This window comes from Aspergillus pseudonomiae (assembly GCF_009193645.1).
Source record: "Aspergillus pseudonomiae strain CBS 119388 unplaced genomic scaffold BDV37scaffold_106, whole genome shotgun sequence".
Lineage (NCBI taxonomy): Eukaryota > Fungi > Ascomycota > Eurotiomycetes > Eurotiales > Aspergillaceae > Aspergillus > Aspergillus pseudonomiae.
The window spans coordinates 1-19,588 of NW_022476098.1; the positions used below are offsets into that span (position 1 = coordinate 1).

The 19,588-nt window shown below is 50.4% G+C and overlaps 10 protein-coding genes across 10 annotated transcripts; 5 read left to right on the forward strand and 5 right to left on the reverse strand.

Moving 5' to 3' along the window:
• Positions 1–161: 161 nt before the first annotated feature.
• Positions 162–792, forward strand: BDV37DRAFT_287980 (uncharacterized protein; the record flags this gene model as incomplete). Its single annotated transcript, XM_032088198.1, has 4 exons — positions 162–232; positions 293–539; positions 590–640; positions 691–792. The coding sequence occupies 4 exons, from the start codon at positions 162–164 to the stop codon at positions 790–792; spliced, it is 471 nt and encodes a 156-aa protein (XP_031936303.1).
• On the forward strand, positions 517–2,262 carry BDV37DRAFT_261838 (ankyrin repeat-containing domain protein). The gene is made up of 3 exons (XM_032083361.1): positions 517–539; positions 590–1,724; positions 1,788–2,262. Exons 2-3 carry the CDS (start codon positions 1,047–1,049, stop codon positions 2,073–2,075), a joined length of 966 nt encoding a protein of 321 aa, XP_031936304.1. The 5' UTR covers positions 517–539; positions 590–1,046; the 3' UTR covers positions 2,076–2,262.
• Positions 2,263–2,934: 672 nt separating this feature from the next.
• Positions 2,935–4,783, forward strand: BDV37DRAFT_275621 (Zn(II)2Cys6 transcription factor; the record flags this gene model as incomplete). The annotated part of the gene is made up of 4 exons (XM_032085425.1): positions 2,935–3,024; positions 3,104–3,898; positions 3,953–4,162; positions 4,397–4,783. The coding sequence occupies 4 exons, from the start codon at positions 2,935–2,937 to the stop codon at positions 4,781–4,783; spliced, it is 1,482 nt and encodes a 493-aa protein (XP_031936305.1).
• Positions 4,784–5,441: 658 nt separating this feature from the next.
• On the forward strand, positions 5,442–5,907 carry BDV37DRAFT_287983 (RidA family protein; the record flags this gene model as incomplete). The annotated part of the gene is made up of 2 exons (XM_032088199.1): positions 5,442–5,553; positions 5,612–5,907. The coding sequence occupies 2 exons, from the start codon at positions 5,442–5,444 to the stop codon at positions 5,905–5,907; spliced, it is 408 nt and encodes a 135-aa protein (XP_031936306.1).
• A 391-nt stretch (positions 5,908–6,298) lies between these two features.
• BDV37DRAFT_287984 (uncharacterized protein) lies at positions 6,299–6,650 on the reverse strand (the record flags this gene model as incomplete). The annotated part of the gene is made up of 2 exons (XM_032088200.1): positions 6,299–6,557; positions 6,631–6,650. The coding sequence occupies 2 exons, from the start codon at positions 6,648–6,650 to the stop codon at positions 6,299–6,301; spliced, it is 279 nt and encodes a 92-aa protein (XP_031936307.1).
• A 1,425-nt stretch (positions 6,651–8,075) lies between these two features.
• On the reverse strand, positions 8,076–9,035 carry BDV37DRAFT_275623 (uncharacterized protein; the record flags this gene model as incomplete). Its single annotated transcript, XM_032085426.1, has 2 exons — positions 8,076–8,651; positions 8,706–9,035. The coding sequence occupies 2 exons, from the start codon at positions 9,033–9,035 to the stop codon at positions 8,076–8,078; spliced, it is 906 nt and encodes a 301-aa protein (XP_031936308.1).
• Positions 9,036–10,547: 1,512 nt separating this feature from the next.
• BDV37DRAFT_13332 (uncharacterized protein) lies at positions 10,548–11,013 on the forward strand. The gene has a single exon (XM_032078734.1). The coding sequence runs from the start codon at positions 10,655–10,657 to the stop codon at positions 10,961–10,963; it is 309 nt and encodes a 102-aa protein (XP_031936309.1). The 5' UTR covers positions 10,548–10,654; the 3' UTR covers positions 10,964–11,013.
• Positions 11,014–12,259: 1,246 nt separating this feature from the next.
• Positions 12,260–13,886, reverse strand: BDV37DRAFT_13467 (uncharacterized protein). Its single transcript, XM_032078755.1, has 2 exons — positions 13,110–13,886; positions 12,260–13,044 (listed from the first exon to the last, which is right to left on the reverse strand). Exons 1-2 carry the CDS (start codon positions 13,365–13,367, stop codon positions 12,343–12,345), a joined length of 960 nt encoding a protein of 319 aa, XP_031936310.1. The 5' UTR covers positions 13,368–13,886; the 3' UTR covers positions 12,260–12,342.
• Positions 13,887–14,481: 595 nt separating this feature from the next.
• Positions 14,482–16,297, reverse strand: BDV37DRAFT_13569 (Low affinity iron permease-domain-containing protein). Its single transcript, XM_032078773.1, has one exon. It carries the CDS (start codon positions 16,192–16,194, stop codon positions 14,728–14,730), a length of 1,467 nt encoding a protein of 488 aa, XP_031936311.1. The 5' UTR covers positions 16,195–16,297; the 3' UTR covers positions 14,482–14,727.
• Positions 16,298–17,747: 1,450 nt separating this feature from the next.
• On the reverse strand, positions 17,748–19,540 carry BDV37DRAFT_287988 (fungal specific transcription factor domain-containing protein; the record flags this gene model as incomplete). The annotated part of the gene is made up of 5 exons (XM_032088201.1): positions 17,748–18,240; positions 18,298–18,530; positions 18,580–18,999; positions 19,051–19,367; positions 19,417–19,540. The coding sequence occupies 5 exons, from the start codon at positions 19,538–19,540 to the stop codon at positions 17,748–17,750; spliced, it is 1,587 nt and encodes a 528-aa protein (XP_031936312.1).
• Between the last annotated feature and the right edge of the window lie 48 nt (positions 19,541–19,588).

Genomic DNA, 19,588 nt, shown 5'->3' on the forward strand with positions numbered 1-19,588 from the left:
TCTGCATTCATCGCTCACTGGAAATCGCCCAGTCGCCACATCTTTGAAATGATATGTCATTACTCTGGTGCATTTCCGTTAATATAGGCATTCTATTTGATTGAAAATCCTTCTATGAAAGACTGGATCCCAACACGGCCAGCAGCCGCAACTTATCTATGATGGAAAAGCATGATTATGGGCTGTCCATTGACTGGGCAGAGTCCGATAATTCTTCATCCTCGGGTCTGGAGTAAGTTATAGATCGGATATGAGACATACATTGTCGATCGAGATTGACACCTGGGCTTAGTCTAGTCATAGTCCACGGCCTGTATGGTAACCTGGGAGCAAGCCCCAACCCTCGAGTCAGCCCCGGCTCCGGGTCCAGCTCTTGGGTGGACGACTATGTGAAGGATCTGGATGTTGATGCAAGAATATTAATATTTAGATATGACGCTGGGAAGATCTTAGCTGGGCGTTATAGCCGAGGTGCGATTCAGCAGCAGGCAGTATCCTTACTGGAAGGTTTGACAGAGCTAAGAAGAACCGATTCTAAAGTCTGTGTGAGATTAGTGAATCTGCATACAAAGGCTAATCCATAATTTAGCGATCTATCATGTTCATTTCTCACGATATTGGTGGACTAATCGTGAAAGATGTGAGTGGGCTTCTCCCATCACTAAATCATCACTGAATATTAGTCTCCAGGCACTTCAAATTGCGGCGTTCGATAGTATCAAGTGGGGTGAAATCCCTGATTACGCTCGAATGCTGGTAGGCTTATTACCCTACTCGTACACAGACCCTTAATGGTATTACAGCCTTATGTCTTGCAGCCGAGAACAAAGATTTGCAAGCGGCCTCGATATTGCTACAAGTGCCCGGTATAGATATCAATTTATCGTCAAAGCCGTATGGGTCCCCATTACATCGTGCTTGTCTGTCATCCTGCATGGAGATGGGGAAGCTTTTGGTTAAACATCACGTCAACGTGAATAATGCTGTCATCGGTACTCCTGGCACGCCCCTATAGTCCGCCATCATGATGAATACTGGTGTTGAGAATGGATATTAACAGAATCATGGAGATTTCTCGGTATCTAATTGATAACGGGGCCGATCCCAATTTTATAGGAGGGATTTATGGCAGCGCCCTCAACGTAGCAGCGATGCGGAAGGGGCCAGAACTGATCAGGTTTCTCACGAGACAAGGGGCAAACATTAGAATGCCAGACACGAATGGACGTACGCCAATCCACTTTGCTGCGTATCATGGCATCGGCAATTTGACTATTCCACTTGAGCTCGGCGGTGAGGTATCATGCTATGATTATAGAGGCCGTTCGCCATTGCATTGGGCAGCTCAAGGTGGACGGGTACGAGCGGTTGAGTATCTTCTTAATGTCTTACACCCGACAGCTGTGAATCTGGGTGATATTGATGGGTGGACACCAATCTGCTATGCTGCACAATATACGGATAATGACGATACCCTCAGTGTTGCTGGCGAGTCGTCTGATATCTTGGGAGTAATCCACCTCCTTATCCGGTCAGGAGCAAGTTTGTCCGTACAAGCGTTGAGTGGCGATGAGGCCTGGTCGCCTTTGAGGATTGAATGCTACAGCGGAGCAACTATGGATGTGATCAAGTCACTTAAGCTACCATCTGAGCAACGGGTAGTTGACGACGAGGTGAATATTGGAGGCTGCGGTGACGGTCGATGGTGCAGCGATTGCTTCTGGGTACGTATCCAGCTTTGGCTTGATTAAAGTTCTTAAATTTACACATAGCTTATCAATAAGTAGACCATAGCGGGAACGTATTTTCGCTGTACAGAATGCTCAGGCTTTGATCTTTGTCACAAGTGCTATCCAAGACGAGATGTGGTATCTACGGCTCATGTCGGCCATGAATTCGAAGAATTCCAATATGACCCTCCCTCAGAGTCTGAATCAAGGTCACTACTCCAGCAATTAAATGGCACTACTTATCAGGACCCTGATTCATCTTCTGAGGGTGAATGGGGGACCTGGCGAAACCGACGCCGGATACGTCGTCGACCACCATATGGACATTCACTATTCTACCACTAGCCAAAGCTAACTTGACTATTGGTGTGCATAAGAGGTCCTTAAGTGATGCAAAATGCGGACATCACTTGTTTTAATCAACGAGTAAGTTTGATAGAGAGTACATTATGTCAGTGCAAAATCCCCTACACATTCTTGGTCTTTAAATGTCAATAGCACCGTTTTGTGGTTCTGGCGGGCTGTTGCAAAAAGTAATTTATGTTGATTCTCATCTTGTCTACATTACTCAGTTTCTCCACATTTCAACTTCAGCATGGTTTAGATATAGCCTGGTACTGGCTTGTATTCAGACCGGATTCAAGCCAAAAGGTCTTCTGCTAGTGGTCTTCTAGTCTTGTTGCCGTTTCGGTGCAAAGTGATGGGCGCACAACACGGTTTAGATACCCAGCCTGTCCGAAGGCTGCACAAGACCTCCTACCGGTAAAAGTGATCACTGCGGGTCTTTGGATAGGACAGAGTTCCGGAACTCTGCGGATCCTACCAAAGAGCTGCGACGGTCTAGATCTTGTATTGATCCGGAAACGGAAGTCAACGGCTCTGAACTTAGTTTAGACACAAAGTAGACAAAGGTCTTGGTCGACATGATTCAGGATGAGCTTCTCACAGGGACATTTGTGAAGCCCTAACATGTAGCAGCCCAAACTCAACACTCGACGAGCGCCTCTTTTAAATACCCAGTCATCAATGAAATTCCCCGACAAATCCCCGTAGAAGGCGACAAAAAAACTTGCATAAGCGAAGACCAGCAAGGCAGATCCAGAGATCCTCCGGTAGATCCACCAACGCCAAGCCCTGACGTCTTGCGTGCCACTGTCGATCAGCAGGCAATGGACCCAAACTCTCTTCATGTCACATCACCGCCATGTCCCCCGACACACGTAGAAATGAAAGTAGACAGCGCGGGAAATACACCACCAGAGCATGCGAGGAGTGTCGACGGCGACGAGCGAAGGTTAGTGAAGTGGCTACATGGTCAACAAGTGGGCGAAGCTCAATCGACACGGCGATTGTATTACTAACGAAACCACCAGTGCGATGGAAACAAACCATCCTGCGCCAGATGCTCCCAATGGCGGATCTCGTGCCAGTATTCTGTCACGGAGGATGGTCGGAGGCCAGCGTCCAAGACATATGTACTTCTCCTGCGACAGAGGATAGAATCGCTAGAAAGACTCCTGGAACGGCATGGGATTGATGCAAGGGAGTCGCAAGTACCCGCACAGCTGCCGTTAGATACGAAACCCGGCAGGAACGGCGACACGTCTTCGGAGATAGATAGCCTGGCCGAGAATTTCAAGGGCAGGCTGGCTCTGGACGAATCGCTGAATTTCGACCAGGACGGCGAGATGAGGTATTTCGGGCCGACTAGTGGCCGACTGCAGTTCCAGGGCTCGTCCAGTAATCGAGTCAGTATTGATGGCTCAGCGTTTTCGGTCTCCCCGCCTGATCAAGTGTCTGATAGCTATGGCTATATCGACCCCATTGACCCGATCACGGCTGGCATGGGGGTCCCGAAGGACGTTCAGGACCACCTAATCGATCTGTATTTCCGGTGGGAGCAGCCATGGTATGCTGTGGTCGATGAAGAGCTCTTCAGGGAAAGTATGAATAATGGTGGACGTTACTGGACGCCGCTGCTGCATAATTGCATTCTCGCTCTGGGGTCGCGGTATTCCGACCGTGTCGACGTGCGATCGGATCCCGATGATCCAAATACGGCGGGGAAAGCATTCCTCGAAGAAGCGAAAACCCAGCTGCACAGGGAGATGGAACGGCCCAGTCTTACCACTATCCAAGCATTAGGTCTGATTGGCATGGTGTATATTGTAAGATAGTATTGTTTGTGTCTGTCGGGTATAAGTATGGGCTAATGAGAACAGGCGATGGGGGCCGATGCTGCTGGCTGGCTGCACCACGGGATGGCGAACCGGCTGAGTCTCGATATGGGCCTGAACCTGGACCCGGCTGGATTTGAAGAGACGAATGCGATGACGCCACGGGAGATTCAGCTCAGAAGACAGATATACTGGACCCTGTACTGTCATGATAAGCTGTCCTCTAGCTACACGGGACGAATCTGCTCCATGCTTGTAGGTTGACTGGTGTGTAGATCACACAGTATACTGACAGATGTAGGACTCACAAGGAGCTGTTAAAATACCGGACGACGATTCAGTATTTAATCTAGAGATGAGTTCCGCTCAGAAAGCATTCGGACCGCTACAGCGAGCCATGATCAGCGTCTGTCGAATCCAAGAAAGGATCACGCTATCACTGTAATCAATTCCCAACCCTCGCCTCTATCGCTCAGCTAACGATTTTAGATGGGCACCCAAACCACTCCTCAAGGAGCACCAACGACCGGCCTTCCTCAAGTCCTGTCTCCTAGACCTGAGGTCCTGGTTCTACGACCTCCCCACAGAATTACGAATCGACCGCGCCAACGACATCCCCCAAGCTTACACACTCCACATGGTGTACCACACAGCCAGAATCCTGCTGGCCAAACCATTCATCATGAGGGAGATTCCGCCCTCGAAGCCCAAAAACGAAACCACGGACCTAGCCCACTCCATCTGCCGCGAATCCGCCCGTTCCATCTGTCTCGTCGCCCAGAAATACCGACACACGTTCGGAGGATACCATCTCAGCCCAATCACGGCAACACATTGCACATTATCGGCAGCGCTGGTCCTGCTCGACGAAACTGAAAATCTGAACGCCCCCTCCCATAAGAATAAACTGACCCTGTGTCTAACAGTGCTGGACGAGCTATCTAAGTCGTGGTATCCGGCAGGCCATATCGGACATAATCTGCGGAAGCTTTGCCGGTCTGTCGTCTCAGATGACACGTTCTCTCGAGATAAGGGGCTCTATCCGTTCGAAACGAACCCCAGTCCGCCACTCGACCTGGGCGTCGAGCTCCCAAACGTCATTGACGAGATTGAATCCAACCCAAGCGTCAACCCGGGCAACGCACTGGCTAACCAATTGGAACTGTCGGTCCCGATGGAATCACTCCCCGTCGACTACGGGTTCTTCGATATCCTAAACCAGATCAATTGGGAGCGGATGTGGTAATGCACTCACTACCTCTGAACCGGCTACCCACCATACATACATACACCTAGAGGGGCAATGACAACCGCCAAAGATCCACCATATAAAACCTTCCATAATACGTATAACACATGCAAAAAGAACAGAGAGATTGATTTGTCAGTCTGCATCTTGATCTCTCGATAAAGCTCCATTCCTCGGGCTATGACCTCATCAGCGGAAGATATATTCCGCACCGCAAAACCCTATATAAACCCCTCCCAAACCATCGGATGCAACATCCACAGTACCAAAAGCCACCAAACCAAAATGTCCCACCTAACCTACTACAACTACCCCGGCGTCGGTGAACGCAACCGCCAAACCTTCAAATACAGTCAAGCTGTGCGCATCAGCGACCGCATCGAATGTTCCGGCCAAGGTACTCCACTCCTTCCTATGTACAGCACAATCCCACTAACACGAGATGCGATAAAAAGGCGGCTGGGACCCCAACACGGGCGAATTCTACAAAGAAATCAACGCGCAGATCGACCAGGCATTCGCGAACGTGGATCTGGCGCTCAGGACGGCCGGCGGGAAGGGCTGGGCGCAGGTGTATCGCGTGAACTCGTATCATGTGCCAGTCAATAACGAGGCACTGGAGGCTATGGTGAGGAACTTTAGAAAGTGGATGCCAGATCATGAGCCGTTGTGGACTTGTGTGGGGGTTACGAGGCTGGGGGAGGATGATATGAGGGTTGAGATTGAGGTTGTTGCGCATGATCCTAAATAGAGGGGTAATTGGAGTGATGAATTTATGATTTGCTTGGTTTTCTTCAGGGCTGGTCTTTTAGTCTTTTGCGGGATCCTTTGTCATATAAGACTAGGTTTAGAATTCGGGAGTATTGCACGCCTTTATTGAGGGAATCTAATGGGGGTATGGTTAAACTTTTACAGTCATGACATTTTAAGATAGAGTGGGTGGACGGCTTCGTGTCTTCATAGCACACTGTAAACATAGATTGACAAAAGAAAAATATATATCATTCAAAGCCCATCTAGAATTCTATGCATACCATCCCAAATCCCTCAGCCAAACTAAACTAACGCCGTCTGTCTACACCACTCTAATATGAAGTGTGTAACCTGCATAGCCCAATCCCAACACACCGTGCCAGACTTCCCTATGGCCGTTCCGGTTCCAGACCCAGGATGCCCTCCACCCCCTTGACCATCTCCCCAATGCGTCTCCGATGACCCTCCCTATCCTTCATGCGCTCGGCAGCATAATACGGCTCCATCCAAGACGGACTCTCCCTGTACCGAGATATATTATCCCACTCGGCGTGGTTCCATGTAGTCTGATCTGAGGTGCTCGTGGACTGGGTGGTGGATGTCGATCCCGTAGCTACTGTTGTAGCGGCCGTGGGGTTTGATTTCGTTCTATTATACCCGAATGTTAGCTCCAGACTAAGATGGAGTGGAGAAAAGTATGAAAGCTAAGTTAATCACGCACGAAGATGTCGTCTTCGACATATCTCTTTCTTTCTTTCTCTCTTGTATTGAATAGGAACAAAATAGACCAAACTCTAAAACTTAATTCAAATGTTAATCTGACGTCAATGTCCTACAACAGAAACAATCAAGGTCTTAAATAACCCCTTTTATTTATATGCTTCAAACTGCACAAGACCTCAGCCTTGGAAAAAAGCAAACCTATAAAGGATTAAATCACAAACAACGATCATCGCTATCACATCCAATCCAACCACTTCCGGGTCACACCGTAGACAGAAAGAACACATCTCTACACATCATACAATGTCATCAACTAACAAAACCCCAGTCATAGTCTGGGTACCTGGGCACGACCAGACCAGGTGCCAACACGAGAACCACCGGCCGAAAGACGGCGATCTCCAGGATCGGGGTCAGCAAGAAGGAATCGATACATAAGTACATCCACCACGTAATAGGCCATGGACCTACAGTAAAGCAGAGCCCGATGAGTGAAAATCCCATCTTGCTATGGGCTGGGTGTCAATGTATGTAAGAACAGTCCGAATCACAATACATCATGTCATGATACCCACTCGACCCTGGGCGGCGAGCGAATGTATCATTTCCGAGGCGGGCGCCGGGCCGTTGTGAGCCAGCGAACGAGAAAAAAAAAAAAAAAAATATGATGATCGAACTTTTTTTAATCTTACTGTGTGAAAATAAAATGAGCGGGACTTTGCCAATAAAAAGGCGGAAGGAATCATTCAAACAAGGCGACGGACCCGCTGGGTCTAGACCGGGTGAATGGAGTTCGTTTTGGCTTAGCGGATGCCTTATGGATATTGTCGGAGATTTTTCTTGTGCCCTGGTCTAGAACTCCAAGGATTGTCTTCCCTGGTGGGAGATTGGCTTGGGTAGCAGGTCGATCGGTCCATCCTGGTACGGGACCAAGTTGCCCCTGGTTGTCTCGGGAGGTGGTGATGGCGGTGGGATGCAGTGGTGAGGCCGTTTTGTTAGGGCTCGGTGAGGCAGGGGATTAGGGTTCGGTGTGATGTGCAGGGATGTGGCTGCATCGTCGGAGAATTTCGCTGATCTCCATTACAACTGGCCGGTGGGGTCGTTTGAGTTGTGTGTTGTGGCTGGACACTAGAAGGAGGGGTAAGTCTAGTCGGACCTCTGATTTACTTGCTTATCCTCTACCAGATGCTGTCTACGCCATGGATCTCAAGTGTAGTCTCGAAAGTGGGGGAGAGTGTATTGTCTAACTGCTGACATAGGAGACAGAAAAATAGAAAAAATAAAAAATACTAAAAAAAAAAAAAGCAACTTTTGGGTATATCACGACCAGACACCTTTTCGCCAACCAACCCGATCAATCAACGAATGGAGAGTACTCGACTCATTAAAGTAGTGTATTGTACAAGAACATGACGGTCATCACCAGGGCGAGAAGATCACCAATTAAGCGCGAAAGGTCTCAGCCCCCTTGGTATGTCGCCACATCGCACTAGGCACCATGTTCTGCTTGAACATGGCCAGCTCCTTCTGGAGGGCCTTGTTCTCTTCCTGCAGCTCCTGCATGTAGGCAATCGCGTTGGTCAGGATCTCCGACTTTTTGAGCGAGGCCGATCCGCTCTTGCTCGACTTCTGGACTCCGCCACACATGGCCTTCTCCAGGGCCACGAACTTGGCGTTCATGTTGGTGCGATACCGCTTCTCGATGATGTTATGTGCGGCACGCTTCGCAGCGTTGCGTCCACTGGTGGTGGCCGTTGTGGTCTGGCCCGTGCTGGCATTGGAGTCCACCGAGGTGGTGCGGGTCATCTTGCGGTTGACGGGAGGCGATGTGGGAGTCGTCTGAGCGGCAGTGTGGGTGGGGTATTCTTGAGGTGTGAGTTCAGGACTGGAGGACCAGGTCGTCTCGCGTTTCACCACTGGGGTGGTCTTGCGGCGGGTGGATTGTCTCCCGGGGGCCGGAAGCATATCTGCGGGAGCAGCATAGGTGGGAGACCACGACTGATCATCACTTTCCAGATCCTGTTGTATTGTTAGTGGTGGCTCCCAGAGCAGACTAGATGAGGAGGAACATACCGAAGTGATCGAACCGGCATCTTCGCCCGAATGGTTGGAGATAGTGAATCCACTGATGTCCGGAGGGGGAGCGAAGAAATCCGCGGGGAAATCCTTGGGATCCACCCCCATGGGCTCATTAGGCACATCGAGAGCGAAGTTCTCGGGCATCATGGTGTTCAGCGAGAAGAGATCGATGGCACTGTCGTAGTTCCAGTTGGCCGACAAGGGATCGGGGCCCTTGGGGGCGGGGAAGGTATCGTAGGGGCGATGCATGGGGCTGTGGTGGCTCATGTACATGCGTTCGTCGTCACTCAAGGTGAACGAAGGATCAGTTCTAGTGTATGCCATTGATGGTAGTGGTAGTGGTAGTAATGGTAGTCGAAGGTCGACAGGATCAAGTGGTTGGTATGGTAGATAGAGATATAGATTGGAATCTGATATCGCCAGGGGGAGGGTTGGGATATAAATAAATATCACAGAGAAGTTGTTAATCTTGGAACCGTGGATCTGGTAGAGAAAATCAAATAACGGGCGTGTGAAGCTTCTTTATAAAGGAAGCGAGAGTTTTTTTTATTTTTTATTTTTATTTTTTATTTTTTTCAGACGGTGATGTAATTAAGGGCCGGCATCGTGAAAAAAGCACTTAATTTTCGACCCAAACGATTGTTAGTATGCAGCACAAGTGATTTGCCCGGTGAAGGACAACCGAGATCACCCCAGCCGGATCCTCAGCATCCAGACTCGGTCGGCTCCGATGACAGTCGTCATTGCCCTGTCCAGTCAGGAGTGCAAAACCGTCAAAGCAGAGAAAGGGACCAGTTGGGTGGAGACGGTGGGATCGATGCACGACCGTTGAAGGGAAGAAACGGAAGGCTCGCCTGCCAAGAGGGGCCCGGCCGAGACTCGGGGCCGATCATCCGGCCGTGTCATGGCCTTGCGTCGGACCTTTTGGCGGACCCAAATGCGGACCTCTCTCCCTTCTGGCGACGCTGTGTCGTGAAACCATGGCGGAATTGATTTTATCCCGACTTTGCCCGTCCTGTTGAGAGGTAGCCTGAGGCGAGATTCCTGCCTGTTTGAGCGACTCGGGGTACGTCCAGATTAATTCTCTCCTTAATTATTTACACTTTGGCGATGACACCGAACCCGTCCAGTTCAGTGACCTCTTTCCATTTTAGATTATTTTTTTTTTCCATATCTCTTTTAATTGTGTTTATTTTATTTTTATTTTTTTCTCCTTTTTTTCTATCTCGGTGTAAATCGATTCTGATCACTAGTAGAATAGTATTCCCTTCAGCCGAGTGGGATCCTTCCATAGTATATCAACCACTCATCTCCGTACGGTATGTAAGATGATGACGGATCATCTTCAGGCGAGTGATGTAACATCCTGTGCAGCGTGCCTTAGTCCAATGAGAGGGTCTTCGTCACGCCTTCAGCTCCCTTGCGATGTGACGAATTCTCCAATCAGAGCCCCGTTATTAGCAATGCCCCGACCTGGAGAGGCACTGGCGCAATTCTCGTCCCAACGACAGGCTCTCGTCCTGTACGCCGTAGTGTCATATACGAGACTGTGGAATACTGGACTATTTACACACGGACCAGGCCTGTCCAGTTCCAGGGGATGGGATCGGGCATCCGCTGTGGAGACCTTTAGGAGGGATGGGATTGACTCCCCGGCCAATCACCCCCTCGCTTTCACTCATCCGAGAAACGTGTCCAAGTTCTCTCAATTTTTTTCTTCTCTCTCTTGACACTTGCATCTGCTGCCGGAGAATTTTTCTCCTCCACGCTGCCACCATGACTCGTGACCCAACTGATGACTTCGGATCGTAGATGTACCGTCCACAGTCTGCACACGTGTTGCTCGTCTACTGTCCGCATCGCCCTTCCACAAGGGGAAGGGTACCCCTCATGTGCGATGAAGCGAAGGTCGCGACGGAAAATTAGGTTCTCTTGCGACGTCCATGGTTTCTCCGTGTTTCGCAGTCTTTGCTGCTCTAGGAAAGGTTCTACCAATAGTCTTCCGGTTCTTCTGTGCAGGGTTCTCTCTAAGAATAGCACCAAACCGCCGGGGCATACCACATCTCGTTCCTCACACTCGCACACAGTCCACCAGACGACAACTCAAGAAAAAACCACCAAAAAACACCCCGAGTACAGACTACTGCTCCTCGCATACCTCCCAATCCATCCATAGGGACCGCCACACTAACCCAATCCAGGCAAACGATGACAGGGTGGATCAACAAATGCTAATAATTAACCTTCCGTAGTAAAGTTAACCCGCAGATGGTAGTGTACTAAGTACGCCTCGGCTGCCCGTTCGGAAGCCGGCCTGAGAGGGTCCTCTTTTTTGTTTTTTTGGTTTTTATTTTATTTTTTCCCCCTCTGTCCCTCTTTCTTCTCCCCAACCCCAGTGGTGTGATCCGGCATCTCAGTGAGAAACTCCCGCCAAGTTGCGTCATTCGTCACCTTTGCAATCACCAACCGTTTTTGATACTGGTCATTTCGATCATGTCTCGAAAACTCCCGATGATATCGCCCGAGACGATGCATCGATTCGGGTGAGAATCAATCGAGGTTGTCACCTGCCCGTGAAAACTTTTCCATTCGGACGAGACCTGTCTCAGGGGTTAGTGAGGCGGAATTGAGAGGTCCACGGTCCGAGTCAACCTGGTGGTATCCGAGGTACAGTGTCGTTGCTGATAGAGGGGTTCAGCCTTATCCATTCCTGTTACCCCTCTTTTTTCATTATTTTTATTAGTATTTTAATTTGGTGATTTTTTTTGGGTGCGGTAGCGCTAACTTGGGAATTAGGGCTTGGCTGCAATGGGCATGTCATGGCTGAAGAAGCCTATCTGCCGTGATGGGTTACAGACCTTATCCGGCATGCCACCAGAGTACTCTGATCCTGCACTGGATCATGACATGCATTGATTAATTGTGGTGTGGTGACCTAAAACGCTGGGGAGATCCGAGTGGATCTCTGGCCAATCTGCCGCCCTGATCCTACGAGCCGCGGGGTAATCTTCAGCCTCCGGTCCCAGATCCCAATCCCGGACGCAGACGGTGAAGAACCCGCGAAACCACGCGAGATCTGAGAAACCGCGGTCGGGATGACGTTCAGCAAGGTCTGTACGACGGCCGACTGGTGATGACAGTCCTGATGCCGGTTCTGCGAGATCCAGGGACGCGAGGGGCTTTTTTGGCGAACTCAGATTGAGTTCCAGAAGCTCTGACCACCAGCGGGGGGAACTGCACCTTGCCCCGGATCCAAAGTTGAGGTCAGCCGTTGGCTAGGCTAGCTCGGGTGCGCTACTGCTAGATGCCGTGGTTCAGATGCGGCGGTCCCTGGCGGCCGGGTGAGATCCGGGGCCGACCAACCAGCGGTGTATCTACAACGCGACCAAGACCCCTCGAACATCGCCAGAAAAACTGCTACGGACGATGTGACGAGGGTCCTCCATCGCCGACTACCTTTATTTAGGGAATCTGATGCGTGGTGGTGGTGTTTGCGCTCATGGCGATCCGTAGCATTGATGGGGAGGTTCCAGGTGAGGGCAACCCCGCGGTGGTCACATGACCCGGTACTATCTATAACCATCACCCAACCCCCCTCTTAGTCAGTAACCCGGACTCCGTCAAATCAGCCCTAATTAACTTCCTGTGTCCTCACCTCCCGGGCCAAGGCCCGAATCGTGGTCTCGTAGTCCTCCGGCTCGCGTCCCAAGATCTCCCTCAACAGCGGTGTCACCACCGCTGTCTCCCCCCGTCGGATCGCATCCCACGCCGTCGCCCACTCCCTCGCCAGGTTAATCCCATGATAGGTGTGCTTCGTGCCATGCGTCGACAACGCCGCATACTCGTCTAGTGAGATCTCGCGAATGCGAACCGTCCGCCCGACGGCTCGACCGAGGATCTCGACGGTCTCCTGCAGCGAATATTCGCGCGGCCCCGAGAGCAACACCAGCCGATTGACATACGGGAAGGAGCGCGGATCCTGCACGTAGGAGGCGATCAAGTTGGCGGTGGCTTCACCGAGTTCGTCGCGTTTGGCCCACGTGACCCCCGGCGGGGTCCCAGCGTGCGGGATCGTAACCTCCTCCACGGGATGCGCCAGATCAAACCAGGCCGTGTAGATCGGGAACGACTCCGAGTAAAGCCCTTCCCGGATCGCCGTGTAGGTGATGTCGCTCTGCGCTTGGAGATCGGCCAAGTATTGCTCGGTTCGTAGATGGGCGCCCATCACGTGTGCCACGCTGGAGTCGGTGAGATCTCCCGCAAACGCGAGCGACGAGTAGAAGATATGTTTGACACCGCTGCGGCGCGCGCAGTCGATGGCATTGCGATGGGCCTAGTCGTAGTCAGTTGTTGCCTTCGTAGTCATCGCTCGCAAGTAGACTTAGGGAGAGGAATCACCTCCACGCGATACTGGATCTCAAACGACGCATACGAAATCAGCATCAACACGTCCACCCCATCGAACACGCGTTCCAGCGACGAGGGATCCTCATAGTCTGCGCGTCGCACGGTCGCACCGAGACGACTCAATTCCGCCAGAGAGTCGGGCTTGCGGGCGATGAGGACGAGTTGGTCGGCGGGGACGAGTTTGACGAGGTGGTTGATGACGCTGGTTCCCAAGCCGCCTGCCGCGGGGAAGATGCCGACCTTGGCCATGTTGGAGGTCGCGCTTTGCTGCTTCGCGTCTATTTGTTCTGTGGTCTTTACTGACGTGCGACAATCAAGGAACTGTATGTGTTTCAATGTGAATGGATCATTACACTGTCGGATTCTCTTCTTGATTCCATATACAACAAACAAAATATCACGGTTGATGCCATCTTGACTTGCTCTTTGGTCTTGGCGGTTGTGCTTACAAATGAAGTTATGTCCGCTGGCTATGTCCGTTGGATTACCAACCACGTCGTATTCATGAGATTTGGCTATTCGGAGTGATTCGATGTTATTCTATCTAATGGGCAGAGTAGGATGGAAAAGTTGTCGAGTTTGTTTGAACTTTTCATGGCTGTGTTGGTTTCAACGGTGGTTCAACCGTTGAACCGTTGAACCCTCGGCTAGAGAAACATTCATTGCCACCGGCCCAATGAATATTGTCGAGTACTACTTACATTCTTTGGTGGCAATTTACAATTGACTCGTGGGGTACATAGTTAGAATGTATAATTATGTATGAAAGCTTTCATTACTCTAATGCTTGTCCAAAGTTCAAATCCAATGTAGACCCCGGCCGGATATATATTTTGCAGCATATACACTATCAGCTCTAACATAGTTCACTCTAGGATCATACCATGCACACAATAGACCCCGTCTTCATAAGGTATGCTTGCTATTGCCTACAGCGATATTACGCGACATAAGTCGAAAAACCAGAAACACAACCTCTGCAGAAAAAAGTACATATGCACCTCGCATAACCCCCTACAAACCACCACAAGTTCTGTGTATGAATATTTACATATCCGTTTTCTAAGCCCTAATTCAATAAAACAATACTAATAGAAATAGGTACTCACCTCCCCCGCCATCGCATGTACTGTACTAAAACCCACAGAGTAGCCGATATAAAAACTGACCCCGTGGCCAGACTTCTGGAACGAGGTGGTCTGCGGCCGAGTGTCAGAAAGTCTCGGCAAAAATGTGGATGGAACGCTGAGTGGGGACGCTCGCTCTCTATGACGTCGCAGAATGCTGAGCTATTTATTATGGATAGCGGACGCGCACTAGCACCGCTGAACGGTGGAGTCTTTTTCTTCTTTTTATTATCAGGAACGAAGGGATCAGCGGGTGGGTTACTGTTCTGGTGAGGAATACTAGTAATTAAAAAGAGTTGAGGTGAAGCAAAAAAAAAAAATCAAATAAATTGGGAAAAAGCGAGAATAATAACAATAATACTAAGGAAAAGAATTCATTCTGAACCCAACCCTACCCCTTCGTTAACATCCCACTGCCGAACTCGACCGAACCCCCTATCCCTCCCTAACCCTAACGAACCCCCCCTACAGCGGAGCCCAACTCACCAAACCGACTGCACAGCATTGACAAGCCCCAGCAGCTGCATCCGCCTCGTATACGTATTTCGCAGATCCACCCGTTTCCGATCGTCGGCCGAGTTGTGCCCCGTCACCAACACGATCATGAAAAACGACTCGATCAAGCTGGGCGGCACATTACACAGCAACTGGCCCGTCAGCGTCCATCGCATGGCGCTAGCGCCCGCAACCAACCCCAGGATGGTCACCACCCCTAACACGACCGTGATTTCGTGCGCGCATACGCGCCCCATGGTGACCGACACGCGGTGTGTCAGCGAGTTGTCGGCGACGACCTCGTCGCTGGGCGCGGGAATGCCGGCGGTAGCGAAGAGGCTCGCGTCGTGGGCGGTGATGCGGGCGAATTCGGCGTCGACGTAGCAGCGCAGGCGGGCTTGCATGTTGCGCAGCACGAAGCCGTCGTTCATGCCGACCAGCCCTGCGTAGGTGCCGATGAGGAGCCACCAGTTGGAATCGAAGTGCAGCAGGGGCCCGATGGCGATCCAGATGATGATGACGGCGACCAGGATGGCGATGCCGACGAGGGTGCCGACGAAGTCGGCGTAGTAGAAGATCGCGCGTTGGATGGGGCTGACGCGCGGGGCGGGGATGATGACGGTGTCGTTGGGGAGGGTGTCGTGGGTTAGCTGGCGGAGCTTGGCTTCGAGGGACGCGTCGACGTGAAAGATGGCGTCGAGGCAGCTGCGGGTGTAGACTGCGTGGCGTTCGCGGATGTTGGCGAGGAAGGCGAAGACGAAGACCATCAGCGCGGACGACGCGGAGTTCATGTACAGTTGCCACTTGTCGCTGTAGTTGGAGAGATGCCCGAGGCCGATCCAGGTGAAGACGCCCGCCCAGAAGAGGATGATGGTGCCCAGGTGGCCGATGACATGCGAGACCCAGGTGATGGTCCGTCCGAACAGGGTTTCGGTGGGGAGCTCTGCGCCGAACTCGAGCTCGTTCTGGTGCTCCTTGACGAGGTTGATTAGGGGGGTGGTTTTCTCCTGGTCTTGGGCTTCGAGCTTTTGGCAGAGCTTCGCGAGCATCCGTTTGTGGCTGAGGATCCGGGACTCCAGCTCGGCGGCTACGACCATCTCCTCTTCGTATGCGTTCAGTTGCTGTCGCACGAGGAAGGAGTCGAATATGTAGCTGACGATGGCCTGGATGTCGGAGATCAGGACCTGCCAGCTATCGGTCGATCCGTACTTGATCCCGAGGAGAGCCCAGGTGAGGAGGCCCGCGAGGATCAGGAAGAAGACAGGCTCGGAGCCAGACACTCGCACAACGAAGTCCAGCCAGCGATCGAGCATCTTGGGCTTGCTTTTGGGTACATAGCCCTTGATATCTGGGTGATCAGCGTGCTCTTCCCCATCCACGTGTTGTGTCGGGGCGACGCCCTGGATCTCAGGCTTGGCGCCTGGTTTGCGCAAGATATCCATGAAGCGATCCATTGGGACTGATGTGAACTCTTTGTTTTCGTTTTCTTTTTCTTTATCCTTTTTTGTTCCTTTTCTTTCTCTTTTAATTTTGGCGACAGGATAGCACCGACGAAACGACGAACGAAGCAACCGGTGATCAATCTGTCAAACTAGAACATGATCAGCACTCGTAAGTATCCCAAACACATCCATCAACCTACAATAAACAATATATTCCATTACCCCATCACAGAGTAGTCTCCAGACATGTATAGTCCAAAGCCAGTCTTATGGAGGACGAGGCTCTTCCAAAAGTGCCAGCAAGCAACCACCCGGTCTGTGGTTACGGCATACCAGCGCAGGAAGAATCGGGCATAGAATTGCAGGGAGGTTATTCATCGATGTGGCGTGGATATTGGATGATAGCGATTGATACTGGAGCAGGAGGATGTGTTGTTCAGGGTTAATATGGAGCAGATAAGCAAAGGAGAGGGTCTTCGGTGGTTTTATGTTACTCGCGCGGCATATATAGAGAGGGTGCTGCCCACTCGAGAGCCACACGTGGCTGACATGCGCGATTTAAAATTTCCAATTAAGGTTAACTAGAAAGCTTGTCTAGGATAAAAATACTTTGATTTGATTTTGTCAGATATTCCGGTCTTGTGCTTTGTATGGCTACATGGTGTTACTCAATGCGGTCTTTGTTCTATCTGCACTACCTTTGAATAGCTGGACAGTGTTCATAAGCCTATGTACTATCTAATATCAAATTCAGTGCTACCGATTATACACAAAGAAACCCATCCAGAGCACACAGTCCCCCCGAAACCCACGACAAGCCCCATGAAAAATTCTGACTCTGACCCATCCACCGCGGAAAATGCCAGCCGGAACCGAGTTCGAAATCTGGTATGGCAGAACCAGACTGCCAAATCGGGTGCCACGCCAGCCCGTCCGTGCCCAGAGATAAGCTTTGCTGAAATACGGGTGCCTAAAGTGGATAGATGAGGTTAGACTGGATGCGGTTGTGATATGCAGAGTTTACCCTTACGGTGGTTTTCTGGAACGTCCTGGACCCTGAATTTCTTGGGTGCACACGAGCTGCTGTCGTGGGTTGGGTCTCACCGTAGTGATTAGGTTCGTTTGGGAAGCTTTGATCAGTGTTCAAAGTTCCGTCGCAGTAGATCTATCACGTTAGGATTTTCTGAGTTTATTGGCGATATGCTTTACGAGCGTTTCTTGGGTTATGTGAAGATGCTTGTCTTTTGGCGTTGGAGACTCAGATGGGCATCGATTGGGATTTCTTTTGTTAGGGCGATTTGAGAGAAGCGGTGCTCGTTGAGGGATTTAGGGTTAGGATGCTCGTGATGGCGGATGGGGCTTGACATACGGAGGATGGAGGGAATTCGCTTGACATTCTAGCCAATAGATAGTAATTCATGCTATTCACCGCTAGAGCTAAATCAAGAATACACAATGTTGATCATTGTTTTTGGTTCTCTAATTCTATCGCTGGTAGACGAAAGCGTGACACACCATGACCTAACGGTACATCTGTGGAAGAACCAGGGAGCCACAAAACCTTATCAAAAGATATCAAGAATAGCATCCGCCCCAAGCCAGCTGTAAGGAAATTGGCTATTAACTAGCTGCCACATAAGGTCGTCTGCCATTGGGTAGCATGCATCCCCCACTCCTTGCTCCGAGACATCTGCACTCATATACGTCGTGTAGGCAGTTGATGATAGCTGGGGACCCAAACCTTGCGTGAGCTCAGTTTCAAAGGCGGGGACACTTGTGTTGGTCGGCACATGGTTGGGCGGTGCTTGTGTCGATGAAGGGCCTTCTTCTGTCATATGTGATTGTCGATTCTGGTAATCCATGTTATGAAATAAGGGATCACAAAGCCGCAGCAGAGACGTTAATAGGCTTAGCAGACGTGCTAGATACGGAGTAGCTTTGAATTGTGATAGCCCCTTTATTATCTGCTGTACCAAGCGATAGTCGGTCTCATCCGAAGTGGCAATAATATTACAAAAGACAACGAAAAACGGGGCCGCTGGGTATAAAGCGATGGTCCTATCATACCAGTGTTAGCTTATACGACATACATTAAAACAAGGAAAGGCTGCAAACCATGTTAGAAAAGACGGTTCTGGGTCGTTGAATCCTGGCATATGATCGACATGTTCTTGGAGGTAATGGAATGCTCTGAGCGCTCGTCTCGAGTATACTAAGCAGTCGGAGTGAGTTGCTGGACTGCCATCGTAGCCTAGCCGTGTTCGAAGCATATCGACATAGATTGCATAATAGCTAAAATCAGCGGCTACCCAGTCATACAATGCTGGGCCAGAGATAGCACTTCGAGTCTAGGGTAATATCAGCTAGCTGTTAGATGATACCGGAATGCAAGCTTACTTCTTGCAAACTTGAATAAACTCTATCCATCCGCTCTTGAACGCCTTGAAAGATCTCGAAGATCCGAGACCTGGATTTGTCGCTGTCGTTGAGTGTTATATCCAACAATGTTCCTTGAACCTTTGCTAAATCTAGAAGCACGAGTAACAACTTATTATAGGGTGATGATATATTAGTGGTAATAAAGCCTGTCGGAGGCGCATTCAATTCTGTTAGCGAGGGATGTCGTATTAGGAGAGCACTCGTAGTTCGATCGAGATAGAAGCACCAGTAGACGGCACTCTGAATCTCATCGTTGCAGCCTGATTGAGAGGGCGGAGAACAAGGCTTATGATAGTTTAGAGATATGATCTGGCGAGCAGCATACGAGTTCAGTAGCCAGCACTGGCTAATATTGGTGGTGTGTTGCATCAGTAATGCCTAGAACTTTGGTTAGTAAGGTAGGTTATTTCCATCAGCGACATCACTTACAGCTGAAATGAGAGCCTGGATAAGTGACAAGCTCGGCGTCGATATAAGATTGATGTGCTTGAGTGCTTGAAGTGCAGCAGCCTCGTATGTTCGTTTCGACTTCTGAAGCTGCTTCTTTACCGCGGGGTTTGTCGATCTCCGCGCCAATTGATATAGATGAAACATCGCTTTCACATAGACACAAATACTATATTGATGGAAAAGCTGTCCCTTGCAGTCGCCATCGAGAAGACTAGTCATCATTCTTTCGAAAGCCTTGTTGGATATATGATCGGGCCATCTGATATGGTGGTGAGGCCCATCGCCCATACTTGGCTCTAGATACCATTAGTCCCCACCAAAGGGAATAAGAACATGTATGCCTACCTGGAAGAAGCATGTAGAGCAGCTCCGCTGGAGGAGACTGAGGAATCTCAATATCGAGTAGTTCGCGGGCAGATTCTCCTTGGTCAATGGGTTCGTGTAAATCCAAGTGCTCCCCCCTCGACATTCTATCAACGAGCTTCACAGCCGACTCAAAAATTCTTCGCCGCTCGTT

What these genes read in the sequence shown, in the direction of transcription:
- BDV37DRAFT_13467 (XM_032078755.1), bottom strand. Translation starts at nt 13,367, where the DNA reads ATGGCCAAGGTCGGCATCTTCCCCGCGGCAGGCGGCTTGGGAACCAGC. An exon ending in AGATCCAGTATCGCGTGGAG is followed by an intron (nt 13,045 to 13,109) that starts GTGATTCCTCTC and finishes GACTACGACTAG; the next exon opens with GCCCATCGCAATGCCATCGA.
- BDV37DRAFT_13569 (XM_032078773.1), bottom strand. Translation starts at nt 16,194, where the DNA reads ATGGATCGCTTCATGGATATCTTGCGCAAACCAGGCGCCAAGCCTGAG.
- BDV37DRAFT_261838 (XM_032083361.1), top strand. Translation starts at nt 1,047, where the DNA reads ATGGATATTAACAGAATCATGGAGATTTCTCGGTATCTAATTGATAAC. An exon ending in GGTGCAGCGATTGCTTCTGG is followed by an intron (nt 1,725 to 1,787) that starts GTACGTATCCAG and finishes ATCAATAAGTAG; the next exon opens with ACCATAGCGGGAACGTATTT.
- BDV37DRAFT_13332 (XM_032078734.1), top strand. Translation starts at nt 10,655, where the DNA reads ATGGTTTCTCCGTGTTTCGCAGTCTTTGCTGCTCTAGGAAAGGTTCTA.